Below are 17,686 nucleotides of genomic sequence, written 5' to 3'. Positions count from 1 at the left end.
GCTATAATACCCCATACTTTAGGCAGAGTCTCACATTGGCAATATGAAAACTTGACTTGATACAAATGGTATCAGAGCTACTGACAACAAAAGATTTAATATCTTAAAATTGAAAAAGTTAAATTTCTTGAGTAACATCATGTTTAACCGGATTTTATGCACCTTTTAATTAATTTTTGTTATCTATTACTTTCGTCCCAAGTCATTTGATTTATCTTATGCTTTGACATTTCACAATTTCAAGAAAAACGAAAATTGTAATATTGTTTGATTGAAAAATGAAAAAACGAAGAGGGTCAAAAGTGTAAAGACATTAATAGTTCAAGGACTCAAAAGTGTAAATTAGCCACTGCAAAAATAACACAAGAAGTCCCTCCTTTTGATCATTCATATCTGAAACCGCCCTATTGTTAATTTTCTCTACGTTTCCTCTTACTTCTCACACCTATATATATATACCTAATAAAACCCATACTCTCAAATCCTAGTTGCTGTTAATTTTCAATCTGTAAAAGCAAAAGAGGAAAAAGAAAAGAAAAAGGAAAAAGGGAGTAATCAAAATCATGTCTTCCCCTAGCAAACGCAGAGAAATGGACTTGATGAAACTGTAAATTTTAACTCAAAATTTAATCTTTTTTTGATGGGTATTTTTATTTTGATTTTGTGTGTGAATGGGTTTTTGTTTTCGTGAAAAAATAGGATGATGACTGATTACAAAGTAGAAATGATCAATGATGGAATGCAAGAGTTCTATGTGGAATTTCATGGTCCCAAAGAGAGTAAATTCTGTTTCTTTACGCCTTTTTTCTTTTGCTCTTTTTTTTTTTTTTTTTTTTGGTGTGTGTGTGTGCAAATGCGTATTTATGTGTTTTTATCTGAGCGAGGTCTCTTTTTCTTGATTCTGGGTTTGGTCATTTATTTGGTTAGCTGTATTTAGCTGATATGTCACTGATTTAGCTGTAAAGATAGGAACTTCCACTACAGAGAACAAAAAGTAGGTTGCTGTGAAGTTCAATTTTGCACCCAAAAAACTTGATTTTCTGTGAATATTTTGGTTCATGTTATGTTGTTGAGCACTATCAGTCCATCAAATATGCTTCAATTCTAAACTAGTTGGGGTCAACTATATGACTCCGTTGTATTTGCTCCAACTCTATTCATGTCATTTCATTCCTGTTGTAGAGTACTGATCACATTAATTAATGTTCACTTGCGAATTAGCCGTTTGGACTACATTTGATAAAGAATTTTTTGGAGTTGTTTTGTTGCTCTTACTCAATTTAAATTATTTTTCAGATTGCAAATTAAGAACCCTGTTTCTATGTCTGTCTTTGGATTAGATTTATATATTTTATAGATTACTGTCCTAGTTCCTTGTTATTACACGGTGTGTCATTCTTACAAGTAGTATTGGCTCTATTCTTGTACTTTTGTATTCCTAGATCTTTGTTATTACACTTTGTGCCATTTGCTTCAGTTGTCCTATTACCTTGTTGTTATTGTTTGTTTATTGCTTCCTTTTCACCGTTCTTGAGCCGAAGGTCTATCGGAAACAACCTCTCTACCTTCATAAGGTAGGAGTAAGGTCCGGGTACACATTACCCTCTACAGATCCTACTTGTGGGATTTCACTTTTTTTTTTTTTTTTTTTTTTTTTTGTTGTTATAGTTTACTGCGGCTGCAGTGGTAGTATGCGAGATTGTTGATTAGTGTCAGCTGCTTGCTTATTGAGATTGTTTTTGGAAGTTTGATCACAAAATGACCATCTTTACTTGGTTCTAACAATGTTGATTCTCGATGCTTACAATAGGTCCTTATCAGGGAGGTGTGTGGAAAGTGAGAGTAGAGCTCCCTGATGTCTATCCTTACAAGTCGCCTTCCATTGGTTTTATTAACAGAATTTACCATCCAAATGTTGATGAAATGTGAGTGGTTCTGCAAACTATCTTTGCTTATTAGTTCATTTTCTGGCACTTAATGCCACACCTGTGAAAGACACGTCATCCTAATATACATTTTCGTGTTCTTTAAATTTACAGGTCAGGTTCAGTTTGCTTAGATGTTATCAATCAGACCTGGAGCCCCATGTTTGGTAGTTTGGCATTCTACAGTTCTTCGTGCTTCTAAGATTCTTTTGCTCGTTCCAGTGATACTTTTGGGTTCAAGAATTCATGTTTATCTTTTTCATTTTTGCAGATCTTGTAAATGTTTTTGAAGTGTTTCTTCCCCAACTTCTTCTATATCCTAACCCATCAGATCCTCTGAATGGCGAGGCTGCAGCTCTCATGATGCGTGATCGTACTACTTATGATCAAAGGGTGAAAGGTAAAAACCTTCAAATTATCAATCTAGCATTCGCAGTGGATTTGACTTGTGTGATGCCCTGAATGGAGCATATACATATTTTAGTTGCCTTGCCTATCACCAATTTTTGTTTGCACGCTTAGGATGTGATGTAATGTTTAGCTTGAGTAAGCTCGTGTGATATATTTGAAAGCTTTTCCTGACCCTTTTGGGTAGAAAATTGGTGTTTGCCAGGAATACTTTTAATTTGGTTTGACTTGTATCCCTTTTGTTATCTATAAATAAAGACTTGTATGATTTTTGATAACCCATAAAGACTTGTATGTTAGTATAGGAATAAGTATGATATAGAGAATGTCTAGTTTTAGAGAGCTCATAATTTGCTGTAAAGACAAATTTGGTTATCAATAGTGATTCATGTAGAAGACCTCGCCTAGCGTGGGATTGAGGCATTGTTGATAGTAGATAGCATCGCCTATCACCATAATGCTGTAAAATCATTGATTGATGAAGATCTGGTCAATGCAGCAAAGAAAGTGCCCATGGACCATTGATTTCATGTAGTTGGGCCCAGCTGAAAGATGGAAAGAGCAAGAGATCCTAAGTGCTCATCACAACGTATTTTATATGCGGTGCTTACGCAATATTGCATGTGTATGTATGTATATGTGCACATTGTATGTATGTGTGCAACGAGCAAGCTAGCTAGTCTAGGTTGAAGCCTTGCCACATGAAACGGGCTGTGCATATGCTAATGCTAGCCTCCCAACCTGTTTTGTGGCCATAGTCCATGGGAGGCGCAATTTTGGTCGGGAGAAAGACAAGAAGATGCAATCTCTGTACGTACAAGCACCTAAGTACTACGTGCAAGGGTGCAAGGAAGCGTGTAGGTTTTTTGAGCATGTGACCATGGGTGTAGGCTGTGCTAAAGGAGACTCAAGGTAAGAGTAGTTTATGGTTTTACTAGAGACATGAATGCCACATCGGCAGCTACTAAATGTTGCAACTTGCTATCTCATAGACGGAACAGACGAATGATTTTAATATATCTGCTCCAACTAATAGGGTCTTTGCTATATGACATTGAATGTCAGGAAAAGACGAGTGCGGCTTGTTTGAGACAGTTTCTACATGTATAGATGGTGTGAGGATAATGGTCGATTAAGAATATGTGTGGCACATGGAGTTTGAAGGTAACTTGAGTGCGGTGAGTTAGGGGCTGTTGGATGCTCAGTAGAAGGGTACAGACTTACACGATTTGGTGTTAAAATGATTGCCTTTGTGAAGGTACTTACTACAATGTTTTTGTGGCAAATGAAAACCTAGGGAATTGCTTCATTTGTGTTGAGTAAGTTAGCAGACAAGATGTAGTTTGAAAGGCGAAACAAAATCAGAATCTATTTAAGTTTTTGAATCAGATGGTGGTGTTAGAGAGCAGATGATGTTATGTCCATATATCCTTTCATGTGGTAAGAAATATAAGGAAAGAAACTTATTTTATGGCCATAGTTCTCATTCAAATGTATCTGCTAGATTTGGAATTAAATCCAAATGTAAATGGGATATTTGGCCATCTTGTTGCCTTTAGCTTAACTTTGCCCGTTTTTCCTTTTTATCGGTGTGTCTTGTCACTCTTAGCTACTGCCTCCAATCCACAAATGAGAGGAACCCTCTTTTAAGTCCAAAACGAAAGCTCAAATAACCTGCATGATGTCATCTCTATTCAAGTTGTGTAGTTTTTGGGTTATCTCAGTTTTCCCTTTCAAAATATATAAAGTTTCGAATTTGGTTCCTGGTGGAATATATGATTCATTCCCCCCGCCCCCCCGGACCTACTGTGAAATAAAGCGGCTTCTGGCATTCCTGGTGGAATGTATGATTCATCCTTCAGGGTACACATCCTGCATGACCTTGACCTTCAATACCAAGGCTAAAGATTTCTATCCTTAACTGAATGATTTTGGTTCATGCCCAATTGCTGTTCACATTTGCCAATATTCCAACTTTTGGTGTGCCCTTCAACTTTACTATAACGTCGATGCTGTGCCTTTGACTTCGGAACAACGATTGCTTTTCTGGCCTTAACTTTGGCTCTTCTTTTTGCTGTTATGAACCCTTCTCTCATCTGCTGCCATCCCTAACTCTCCACCTCCCCGGATCTTTTCTACCAGGCGCACACGCTATTAAGGGGTTACGATGGAAAGGGCTTAAAACAATTTAGCGAAAGCAGCTATAAGCACGAACTCAGAACTTTCATTGGTTAAAAAAAGATTGGAAGCGTTTCTTCCACGAATTAAGTTATATTATATCGCTTATTCGGTTGACGTGTTGGCTGTAAAGGGACTATGTCTTTACCGGAACGTTTGTTGAATCATTAGAAGACAGATCTCCACTTTAACGAAACTCAAACAGCTAATTTTTCGTTTGTTTCTACTGATTGCCTTCCTAATTGTCCATTAGATACAAATGTTTGTACTTCCTTATCCAAACACTTTATTTTGTTGAAGAATTAAGTATCTGGACTGGTTAGATGCTGTTATAACACCTTTTGGTGCTGTTTTTGCTCTTTACCTTTTCTATACCTCATTACTCCGGTTGAAAAAGTTCGACTGCCTATGGTGTACCTTTGATGTATTCAACCTTGTGTTAAGTTACACCAGTTCACTTACCTTTTCTATACTTTTGATGTATTCAACCTTTCTTTCCAAATTATCAAGAATTTTACACCAGTTTAAGTTGCCTCATTACTTATGGTATAAGATATATTTTCAGAGTATTGCGAAAAGTACGCGAAGAGTGAAGATACTGGGGCTGTACCTGAAGAAAAATCTAGTGATGAAGAGGTAAGTGAAGAAGAATATGCCTCCAGTGATGAGGAAGTTGCTGGCAAAGCAGATCTCTGAGGGATTGAATTATGGACAATATTAAACTCCCCATTATCTGTACATGATATCAAGTTCTCTTAAGATAAACATATCCTTTCCATGATTCACCTTGAAAAATAGTTATGTTGCTTCTATCATTTAATTTGTACTGCTATTGTGATTACATTCATCTGAGCTAAGGGTGTTCATCGGTCGATTTGGTACGGTTTTAAAAGATCTCGGTTTGGTATTTACCTTTTTGAAGGGAAGCCTTGAAACAACGGTTAAGTTGTCTTCGTGCGACCTATAGGTCACGGGTTCGAGCCGTGGAATCAAGCATCAGAGTAGGCTGCCTACATCACACCCCCTTGGGGTGCGTCCCTTCCCTGGACCTGCGTGAATGCGAGATGCTTTGTGCATTGGGTTGCCCTTTTTTTATTTACACTTTTTGGTTTTAAAAATGTCATACTAATACCGTATCGAAATAAATCGGGAGAAATTCAAAAATAGCCAAATTTACAAGTGGTCATTTAAAAATAGCCATAGTTTCAAAAGTAATTGAAATTTAGCCAATTTTCATGTAAAAATAAATCTGAACGAAAACACTATTCAAAATCCGAAAAAATACTCCAGCATAATATACTAGAGTTCCAGTATAATATACCGGTCCAACATATTATAATGGAGTTCCAGCATAAGTATACTGGAACTCGAACATAATATACTGGAGTTCCACCGTAATATACCGGTCCAGCATAATATGCTGGAAGTTCATACACAAGTGCTCCAATCTCCAGTATATTATGTTGGAACTTTCCACGTGTTGGAGTTCTAGCATAATATGCTGAAAGTTCATATACATGTGCACCGATTTCCAGTATATTATGCTAGAACTTTCCGTGTTGCAGCAAAATATTGGTTATTTTTCAATGATTTTACAAACGTTGGATATTTTAATGATTAGTCCGAAAACTGGCTAGCCCGTGTTATTTTTACGATTTTTTGTGGTCGGGTTACTTCAGCATTACTCTTTAAAGTTATATTCAATCAACCAAACTTGTAATCGTGATTCATGAAATTAATTTTTCAGACTCAAACAAAAAGAAAAGAACTAAAAGAGATCAAATTAATTCAAAACAAGTACTCGTTATTTGATTGAAAAGAGAAGTATAGAAAAAACATGAGAAAAAAGGCCTAATATATCCCTCTACTTCGGATATTGTTTATATTTAACCTTTTTTATACTATCCAGTCAACTTTACCCCTACCTACTATCCTGCTAAATTTACTCCTACCATCAACAAAATTTAAAAATTACCCTTTGATCTGTTAGTTAAACTAAATCTCTCAATTTCCTTTTATTTAAATCTCTTGTTGTTCTTCTTGCTCCACTATTTTCAGAAATTACTATTGATGTGAATGCTAAAGGTACTAGACTATACAAATTATTCATGGATATTTTTAATTACCAATACACCCACTTCTCTTCTTGTGATAATGAGTTTGGAATTAGTTTTAAATTTAATTATTTTTCAACTATATGCACACATAGAATTCAATAGGTCTATTTATTACTATGTATTATATTTACTGTCTGGTTAGTATAGAATTCGATCGACTAACTTAAGAGTGCACACTGCGTAGACATTTGATTAAAGCAAAGTGAATTCAACAATATAAAGTCTCCAGGGAACTTCAACTTCTATCACTAATACTAGCAAAGTCTCCATACCTTTGGTGCAACAAATTCATTAAAGTTGGGGTGTTGTAAATACTTTTGAAATTTAGACAAGCTACGTAATTTAGATTCTTCAATTTACTATATTTTGTTTACTAACTAATGTATTATTTTAACATTTCTTTCTCTGTTAATTTTCAATTAAGAAAAGAGGTAAATTGCCAATTATTTCGAAAATAATGGATCAAGAAGAAGAATATATGACTTAATTAAAATAATTTGAAAGATTCTGGGTCACTGACGGACTGAGGGATAATTTTTAAAAGTTTGCTAATTGTAAGGGTAAATTTGGCTCTAGAGTATAACATTAGGGGCCAATTTTGTTGGATAGTATAATAAAAGCTAAATGCGAACAATATCCCAAAATAAAGGGATATATTTGGCCCTTTTCCCAAAAAATATCAAGACGTAATATTATTAGAAGCCAAATGTCATGAACTACCCAATTTAGAAAGGATATGCTTGCAGTCATTGAACAAATTAAATTTAGAATCACCGATTTATTTAAGAATTTTTACCTCCTATAGCAAAAATTAACACCTTATTTATTTTAAATAAATACCATTTTAAAAAATTATATTTTATAGACACCTTTTAATGTTTATAGCAAAATATCTAATTTTGGTTACCTCCTACCCCTAAGCCACTAAAAACGCTATTCAGTTACACTATTTTCTTTCTCTACCTATTTTACTTTGCGGGAATTAGCACAAACAAAAGAGCAGACCGGGTACCCACGAAGAGAAGTCGGGATGGCACCGTTGACCGGCAAAACTGGCAGCAACAATAGAGATGGTTCAACGAAAACGATGGTGGTTGATCAAATCACTCAGTCCGTTCAGTCCACCTCCAATCTCCTCCGTCTCATGCTTCAGTCCTCTTTTGCCCTTGTCCTTTTAGCTATGTTTCTAATTTTATTCCACAAAAGAGTACTCTTCTACAAATAATCGGCACCCTACTATGCAATTGCGCCGATCAGCTTCTGCTACTGATACATCCAATTTTGCTGTGCCTGCTATCTTTGGCATAGGGTCTCCAATGGCTGCATATACATACATGTTGGAAACAGTGAGATTCAGGGTTTTTGCTCGACGGCGGATTCGCCAGAACTTAGGGTTTGTTCTTGAAGAAAGACGACTGAGTTTGGGTTTGAGCAACTTGATTTTTTGTTAATATATTCAATGTATTTTCAATGTATCACGCTGTTTTTTCATGTATTTCATTATATTCATTGTCTTTTTTTTCATTGTAATTCAATGTATCTCGCTGTATTCCATGTATTTTATTGCATTCACTGTCTTTTTTTTTTATTGTATTTCAATGTGATGTATTCATGTATTCAGATGTATTATATAATTTCTCCGAAGATTGCTATGTTTTTGGGGTATTTTTCGGTTGAGAATCTTTTTTTATAACTGGAAATACAAAATTTGTGTGTTGTAATTGAGTTTGTTGAGTTATATTAGGAGTCTATTATGTTAGTTGATTCACTTTCCGTTTAAAAACAATGTAATTCCCTGTTTCACGCCGTGAATACAGTCGAATACAATAATCTGTCCAGCTCTAATCCCATATTTCACGCCATGAATACAGTCGAATACACTCGAATATAACAACTGATTAGCTGGACTTCCCCGATTCACGCCTATTTTTGCTATTGTATTCATGAATACAATACCTTAAATACAGTAGCTTAGATACATCAAATACATCTTATAACCACAAAAAGATATCTATAATCCGTAATATAGTAAATAATATCTATAGATGGCTAATTACTACTAAAAAATAATATTTTATGAAAATTTCCCTTTAATCTACAGTGTTTAATACTATAGAAATCACACAATAACTAAAGGGTTAGAGCAAATACTTTGATTAGGACTAAAGATACTCATGAACAAAAAAATCTTGGGTTTAAACTTTTTAGTCACAAGAAATGTGCGTGTATTTGTGTGCATTTACCTGAAGTGGAGCAGTCGATGTTGAAAGTTTTAATCTCCTGAACAAGGTCGGTTAAGAAATAAGGGCACAAAAGAAATTGTATTATAGCTTAAAAATTAAACGCCATAAGGGGAATAAGCTATTTTTCACTTTACAATATATTTGAATTATCCAAATATATGAGATTTTTGACATTCTACATAGGGGTCAAATGTTATGAATTACTAAATTTAAAAGGAATATGTTTGCAGCCATTTGATAAATTAAATTTAGGACAACAAATTTCATTTACTATGTGTAATACTATGAAAATCAAACAATAACTAAATGGACAGAGCAAATTTTTTGACCAGGATTGAAGATACCCGTAAATAAAAAAAGTCTCGTATTTAAGCTTTTTAATCACAGAGAAAAAGAGTGTGTGTTGTGTTTACTTGAGATGGAGCAATTTGTAGTATCCTTCTATTCTTTGGTTTTCTCTGGTTTTCCATAAACAAAGGTTTTGAAGAAAATAATTGCAAACAATTAGCTATAATTGAAGTTTCAAATAGTGTATAGAAAAGTAAAAATCCCAAAATCGAATGCTAAGTGAAATAAGCACTTTTTCTCTTTCGAATACATTTGAATTACCTAAATGTATGAAATTGTAGACATTAGTGGTGAACAATGGGACTATTACATGATAAGGATTTAGAGAAAAAATGTACAAAACAATTATTTACTTAAAAATAGATTTGAACTATTCAAAATTTATTAATAAAAATTTAACGTTATACTTGGTGGTAAAAAGTAAAATTACTATGCGATATGAAAATTTTAAAAATTATTATGTTAACTTTGAATATTTCTTAAAATATTATATCAATTTTTGTAAATGATAGAGATGTGCACAAGGTGGCTCGAATATTATCGTCATAAACAAGTTCAAAACTTTTTCCTTGAGTCTCTAAATACCCTTCTTTTCCAGACTGCTATAGATTTTTTTTTTTTTTTGACGGAAATCTAAATCTATAGATGGAGACCCTTTTCCTATGTAGATCCAAGAAAACTTCTGCTCTGCCTTATACATATTGCGGATGGTTTTCACCGTGCAAAACAATGGATAACTTGTCGGCTTCCAATACTATACCTTGATGAATGTTAATGCACGTTGAGGAACTCTCCAGATTCTGTACCTCGGATTGCTCAAATAGTTGAGATGCAACTGACTTTCACCTGCTCTTTTTCTTATTATTTTCATTAAGCGAGGGAGGAAGCTCAAACCAGCCTATTTGTCGCTGATAGAAGAGCCTTGGAGGTATTGCAAAATTAGCAGCCTCTTTGAAAGATTAAATGTGAGTGTTTTCTCAGGTGGTGAAGCAAATTTGATTGTGTCCTTGAGTGTTTTATCTCGGTCTTCAGCCAAGTCATATGATTCTTGTCGAGCATTGCAACTTTGTAGCACCCATTGACATGTTTTAGTTTGGGAAATTACGGCGAAACAAATCCTAGAAAAGTGTTGGAAACAACAAAGGAGAAAAACACGACCAATGTTCATTATTCTTTAAGAAACAGAAAATTACCCTGCTGGTGGTGGCGCTCTGGTTACCGAAATTGGCTCTGGTTCTGGATTCGGCGGTCTCTCACGTGTAGGTGGTCTTAATTCCCCTCCTTCGATCCATGTATCTCTAATTTGCTTTTGTATTCGATTGCAAAGAGATTATAATTGTGCCATCGTCTGCACGCAAAAAATGAAATTACTAGTAATTCTTAAGCCATTTTTATACTTTGAAGATTCGTAAAAAAAAAATTGATCCACTTTGTCACGACCCAATTTAGGATCATGACCGGCGCATAGGAGCAAGTGCCCCTAAGTAAGCCTCATCGGTATTTTACAAAAAATCAGACAGAATTTTTCCTATTTTAGGACTATCCAAAAGTTTACCCTGTCTCAAAATCAGCAACAAAACCAACCTATATCAACCAAATATCTCATAATCTTCATCAACTAATCAAACAGTTATTCACCACTGTTAATTAATCACTTGCAACATGGTAATCTTAACTTCATCTCTAAAATCTAATACTAGTCATGGGTCTAATAATGAACGAATACTCATGACACTAATAAAATGAATATGGAGCGACTCTAAGAGTTCAAAAGGAGAGAACATAATAAATAAATAAATAAATAAACTCTTCGCTCACGCGAACAAATGCGGGGCTCACCAGGAACAATCAACTCGTATACTCTAATTAACAAAATCCTTGCTCGCGTCAACTGTTGTCTCTGTAAAAAAATTAGCGGGGAGTGAGTCGCTAGCTCAGTGAGTAATAATACTTAACCACAAACGTTTCTAATGGGGACAAGTCAGAAAACATGTCTATATAATAATAATCAGAAGTTATCATAAAAATAAATTACCTTCTCAAAACGGTAAATATAATCAGTCTATCCATGTGCTTCTTGTAACAGAAATCAATTTAACAAATCGGTAATACACTCGGTAAACACTGTCTCATTGCAAATCTTTATGTTTGGGAGGTTTTCAAGAAAGGATCATGTAATATGTATCACTGTGTGGACCCCTTCGTAAAAGGAGTCAAATATAATTGTAGGTCCCTACTCGAGGGAAAATTGTAACTGTATGCTAGTTCTATCTTTCCACTAGAGAGGGTTATAACTGTAATATGTAATCTATATGTACAAGGTGCACCAGGTCTAACGAACCTGCCGTTAGCTACGGGATCCTTCAAAGTCTCCTCCCATCTATACTTGTCTTTGTAATCAGTAAATCTCGTAGGAAAGCATTTTCAAAATAGTACAGGGCATTTCAATTCTTATCAAATCATGTAATCTCATTTCAGTAATAGTAATCATATCTCAAATAATAGTAAAAACATGTCTAGTAACAGTGAGAATATTTTAAATAACTATAGATATCTCAAGTAAACTGTTCGGTACCATATCAAGTAAAGGACTTGTCTCACATGCAAATTTCAAATATTCGGTAACACCTTTTATTTTCAAAATAATGTATAAACCATGCAGGTTATGAAAACACAAATTACGGTAAGATTACTACTCACAGTACGCGTATTGAAATACCAAGCGTGTCACCTCGAGCAGTCCATAAGACTCATTCAACTACCTATATTATCACAAAATCGGTCTATATATCAGCTTCGTGAACAATTAACATAACTGGTCTTATCATGATATTCCCTTTTTTTTTCCTCAAAAATATAGCTATTGATTCTTTGTCAATCAATTTAGTAGTACCTAAATCAATAGGAACTACAATTTTCTACTTATTCTTATTTATTTTGGATTGATACCATGATACTTCTATATACAGAGACAAGGTAAAAGGAACTGATTTAAAAGGATTGTATTCATGTTCTTACGTAGTGCTTTACAAGCACTAGTGGTTCTTCATTACGCTAGATTATTTGTTATGAAATTAATAAAATACTTATTCATCTAATTCAAAATTCATATTTGTGCCAAATCAAAAATAACTTATCTTTTCTTGTTTCTAATTAACGAAACAACCGTTAAATAGGCTAGGTTGAGTAAATTTTTACTTACTTTGTTCTTCCCCACTTTATAAATTCCTTCAACTAGAATAGATAGAACCTTCCTTTCTTTTTCCTTCTGCTGTGGTGAATAGCTTCTGCCGAAGCTTGATATGCTTCAATACCTAACCCTTTCTTTTGTTTATCTTGATGCCGTGGGTTTTCCCTTCCCTTAATCCCTTTTAATTTGATTAAGATTTCACCCAAATCTCCTTTCTCTATTTGTCTGTTGCGTACCCTTTCCCTTAGCCCTTTTCTTCTTTTTTCGTTTTTTGCCAGATTAAAATCTGGTGGGCTTCGACCATTTTTGTGCATTTCACTATTTTTTTTTGGTTAGTTTGCTAAATGACTACTATATCCTTGTTTAAAATTATGGGATATTACATTCTCCCCACCTTATAAAATTCGGTCCCCGAATTTAACTCAAGTACACACCTGTAAACTGAAATAAATGAGAATATTTGACGCGCGTAGCATCTTCTACTTCCTAAGTAGTTTCTTCAATGGTATGATTTCTCCATAAGACTTTAACGATACAATTTCTTTTGATCGTAATTTTCTTTTTTTGTCTGTCAGCAGTAGCGATTGACTCTTCGTCATAAGTTAACTTCTCATCATATAGTGTAATTGGTGCTTCACGTACATGGGAGGAGTCCAATATACTTTTTTAATACAGGATAAAGACATGAAATACTAGATAATAAAAACAATAACTCAGAACTAAATGGTAAGCGACGGCTCCCATCACTTCAAGTATCTCTTATAATCTTATGAACCTTGGATTCATCTTTTTTCTTTTTCCAAATTGCACCACGCTTTTTATAAGAGAGACTCGTATGATCACTCGATCACTAACTGTAAATTCTAAGTCTAATTTTCTCGTCTGTACAAGAGTTTTGTCTGCTTTGTGATGTAAGTAATACCTGTCAGATTGACTGGACCTTATCAAAAGTTTCTTATACTACTAAATTTGAACCTAACACTTTAGCCTCATTTGTTTTTAATCATCTAATAAGGGAGTGACATCGTCATAGAGTTTCATACAATGTCATCTTAATACTCTAACTGAAGCTATCATTGTAGGTAAATTTAGCTTAACGTTGGGAATCATCTCAACTACCTCCAAGAGAAAATATTCAAGCTCTCAACATGTCTTCCTAGATTTGTATAGTAATTTCAGACTATATATTTGTCTGTGGATGAAATGCATTACAAGGATCTACTCGTGTACTCAATAATTCTTGAAAAGATTTTCAAAAGCGCGAAGTAAATTGTGATCCTCTTTCAGAAATAATGCACAATAAAATCCTAGAAAGTCGGACAATTTTCCAATTTATGTATATCTGTGCATATATCACTTTACTATAAAAGTATTGACAAATAAGAAGTATGCTTACTATGAAAGCCTATTTAAAATTTCCAACATATAACTTCTTATTGTTTGAAGTAGTTATGTCATAGAATTCACTATAATTATTTTTTATTTCCACTATGAAATCTCGAGTCGTTGTAGTGGCCTTTCAAGTTGCAAATGCTTGCCTTGACATGCCAACAAGTCAAATAATAAGAAACAAATTAAGAAAATTAAATAATTTGTTCTATCTTTTCTCATAAATAGAATTTTCTTCTAGTCATGGTACATCTTATTGGAACCCGAATGTATAGTGTATCAAGAGTTGCGAGCTCATTATGAATAACTCGTCTTAACCCATCTACGTTTGGTACACGTGACCAGACGCCTAGTCAAAGAACACCGTCACTATCAATAATCATATCCTTGCTTTAACTACCCAGGACCTCATCACGTACATAGTCTCTCATCTTTATATTGAGTGGCCTTTATATACTCTACTAGTGAAGACCTGGCTTTAACACAAGCCAGCAATGTCTTTGAATTCCCCATAATAAATTTGATATTGGTATCCTCTAGTTTATGCATATCTTTAGCCAAAAATCTCCAGCTATATGTCCAAACTATCTATAGATTTTCTGCTCAATGCATCAGCCACAACATTCGCTTTCCCAGGATGATATAAAATAGAATAATCTTAGTCCTTGAGAGGTTCAATCCATCAACACTATTTAAGATTCAAATCTCTCTGCTAAAATTTTCGTTAAGCATTTACGGTCAGTATAAATCTCGCAAGTTTTATCGTATGAGTAGTGTCTCTAAATCTTTAGAGCAAATACCATTGCGGCCATCTCCAAATCATAAATAAAATAGTTCTGTCGTGTTTTATTTATTTATTTATTTATTTATTTATATAGTTGTGTTAAATCACAAGCTATCCCAATCATTCTACATGATAACACATCCCAATTTGACTTTTGAAGCATTACATAATATCGTGAATCCACTAGAACTTGATGGTAAAGCTAATACCGATAGTGGTCAAACATGTCTTGTGCTTCCAAAAGCTCTACTCACATTTCTTCATCCATTGAAACTTTGAATTATCTTTTTTTCTATGTTAACTTGGTAAATGGCGCCATTACTATGGAGAAATTCTACAAAAAATAGCTTGTAGTACCCTCCTTAGCCTAAAAAGTTATGAATCTCCATAGAAGTAGTTGATCTTTGCCACTTCTGAACTACTTCTATCCTATTATAATCTTCCATAATACCATCCTTAGTTACAATATGCTCGAGGAATTGATGTAGCATCCAATTCCATTTATATGCTATATCTATTTGTTTTGATCATTCTGAATGCCACGAAGACTAGCGAAAATTCATGCTTAACGAGGGGTATGAAAGGAAAATAAATAAGGCTCAGAAGGGGTTAACGAAGGATCAAGTGTTTAGGTAGCAGAACAAAATGCCTTCGTCATTCCAGTCTTCAAAACATGCCAAGTGCAAACAACACAATTTAAATTCGTAGTCTCTTCTGATGGTGCTGGACTTGACAATTATATTCAACATCTGTTTGTTCAATTGTCACTTCTAAAGCACCGTTGGGCGACACTCTCGTTCTCATTATTATGAACGACCCTCATGCCAATTTGGCGAATCTTTGCTTTTTCAACGGTTTTCTTTGTGTTTAACTTGCCCCAGTTCCATATGACTCGGGCTCTAAATAATCCCAAACCGTTCTTATTTCCTTTGAATGGTTTGATCACCTTCCCAGGGTTTTATGATTAACTTTTAAGATTAGGCCCAAACTGGGTGTGCATGTCATGTCCCTAGAATCTGCATTGAACAAAATGATAAAAGGACTAAACAAAAAGACGACTGGAAATAACAAAAGACCGGCTTTGTATTAGACTACCGGCAAAATGGTTTGAATAACAAAACAAAACAAACCAGAACAAAATCCTAAACAACCCTGACAAAACTTAAACAGACCGCTATGACAAAACGGAAAGATAAGCAGCAAGATATTAAAACAATCCGAATTACAATCCTAATGATCCGAACAACAGAAATGACAACAAAATAGGCCACCACAAGCTTCTCTCTTGTTAACCAAGGAACAGAGCGTCCTTCCACTTTATCAAGACTGGCATCTTAGCCACTGAGCTTTGCATCGATACTGCCAAGACCATTACCAGCTTCAATATCATCAACATCGGTCAACAAGTTCTCAAGAGGATTCGCGTGCTCCCGGTCACTGTCATCGATCACAATTTCCCCTTCCTGAATCATTCTTTCTATTTCCTTTTTCATAGAACGACAGTCTTCAATGCTATGTCCTTGGATATTAGAGTGATACATGCATCGTACAGCAGGATCGAATACTTTTGCGTATGGGTCTGGAGTATAGCCAAGGAGCGGCTCAATCAGTCCTGAAAGCTTTAGCTTTTTAAACAAACTTGCGTAGGACTCCCCAATTGGCGTGAAATTGTTTCCTTACCTTTGTTTTCCTCCATGCCCCTGTTTTCTAGGGTTGTTGGGTGCTTGAAAATGTTGTGAAGGCAAGAATGCATTACGTGGTGCTGGCTCTCGCCAGCGGGGGTGACCTGATGGTTGACCCTGCGACCGGACCTTGTTCGGAGGATAATACTGAGGCGGATTATATGGAGCTCGGGGGCAGGCTTGGGCATGATGGGCTGAAAAGAGTGGCTCTGATGGTGGGTAGTAGGGTTGTGGAAGGTTGTATGGAGTGTGTGGATAATTTGTATGACTGGGCCTGGGCTGGTAGTGAGGGGAAGGACCTCTGAATTTGGACCCAGTACCTGCTTCGACTGATGCGACCTCGAGCGCACCTCCCGCGCCGCTCTGAATAGCCTGGGTCGTTGCCTTGAGCGCTGAGTAATTTAGGATTTTGTCAGACCTTAGACCCTCCTCTATCATGACCCCTATCTTTACCACTTCATTGAAGGATTTCCCAACCGTTGTCACCAAGTGACCAAAGTAAGTTGGATCCAGTGTTTACAAGAAGTAGTCCACCATTTCTCCCTCTTTCATGGGAGGATCAACTCTGGCCGCTTGTTCTCTCCAGCGGAAACCAAACTCACGAAAACTTTCCCCGGGCTTCTTTCCAGTCCTCAACAATGTGAGACGGTCAGGGACTATCTCGAGATTGTATTGAAAATGACCTGCGAAAACCTGCGCCAGATCATGCCAAGTGTACCATCTGCTGGAATCCTACTTGGTATACCATTCTAGTGCCGATCCACTCAGACTTTGGCCGAAATAAGCTATCAGCAGCTCATCTTTGCCACCTGCCCCTCTCATTTTGCTACAGAATCCCCGCAAATGCGCCATGGGATCACCGTGCCCTTCATATAAATCAAACTTAGGCATCTTGAACCCAGCCGGGAGTTGGACGTCCGGGAAAGGGCATAGATCCTTGTAGGCCACACTGACCTGGTTGCCCAATCCGTGCAGGTTCCTGAAGGACTGCTCCAGGCTCTTGAATTTCCTCGTCACCTCATCTTGTTCGGGGATTTTAACCGGCTTTTCAATCTCTGCAGGTACCTCTAAGTGCGGGTTGTAGGTATGGGGTTCTGGTGCATGAAATGTGGGCTCAAGGGGATAGTATTGCGTATCAGGAGACTGAAACAATGGCTCGCTAGTCGTTCTTTGCAGGGTGGCTGATGTGGGTCCCACAAAAGTGGGAACATTTGGTGTTGGGAGAGGTTGATGGGGTGGTGGAGCTTGGGAATCATGGGGGCTTCTCCCCTGATGATAACGGTGATTCAGGAGGCTTGTTGAAGGGCCGGAGTGAGGGTATTCCGGCATGTGCCCCAATGGCTCAGGGCTCTTTTGTGCTTTGGCTAGAGCTAGCTGCATTGCATTCATCTCTAGTCCCATCCTTTCTATCTTTTCCATCGC

The 17,686-nt window shown here is 36.0% G+C and overlaps 1 protein-coding gene across 1 annotated transcript; it reads left to right on the top strand.

Moving 5' to 3' along the window:
- The first annotated feature begins 431 nt into the window (after window positions 1–431).
- Window positions 432–5,363, top strand: LOC107810175 (ubiquitin-conjugating enzyme E2 5). The gene is made up of 6 exons (XM_016634918.2): window positions 432–607; window positions 700–779; window positions 1,811–1,925; window positions 2,040–2,092; window positions 2,197–2,325; window positions 5,077–5,363. The coding sequence occupies exons 1-6, from the start codon at window positions 564–566 to the stop codon at window positions 5,205–5,207; spliced, it is 552 nt and encodes a 183-aa protein (XP_016490404.1). The 5' UTR covers window positions 432–563; the 3' UTR covers window positions 5,208–5,363.
- Window positions 5,364–17,686: the final 12,323 nt, after the last annotated feature.

This window comes from Nicotiana tabacum, chromosome 1 (assembly GCF_000715075.1).
Source record: "Nicotiana tabacum cultivar K326 chromosome 1, ASM71507v2, whole genome shotgun sequence".
NCBI classification, from domain to species: Eukaryota; Viridiplantae; Streptophyta; class Magnoliopsida; order Solanales; family Solanaceae; genus Nicotiana; species Nicotiana tabacum.
Note: the sequence above shows the minus strand (reverse complement) of the source record. Positions and strands in the feature narration are given on the sequence as shown.

Coding starts and splice junctions, on each gene's coding strand:
- LOC107810175 (XM_016634918.2), top strand. CDS start 564: ATGTCTTCCCCTAGCAAACGCAGAGAAATGGACTTGATGAAACT. Junction 2,093..2,196: donor GACCTGGAGCCCCATGTTTG/GTAGTTTGGCAT, acceptor TCATTTTTGCAG/ATCTTGTAAATGTTTTTGAA. Junction 2,326..5,076: donor TTATGATCAAAGGGTGAAAG/GTAAAAACCTTC, acceptor ATATATTTTCAG/AGTATTGCGAAAAGTACGCG.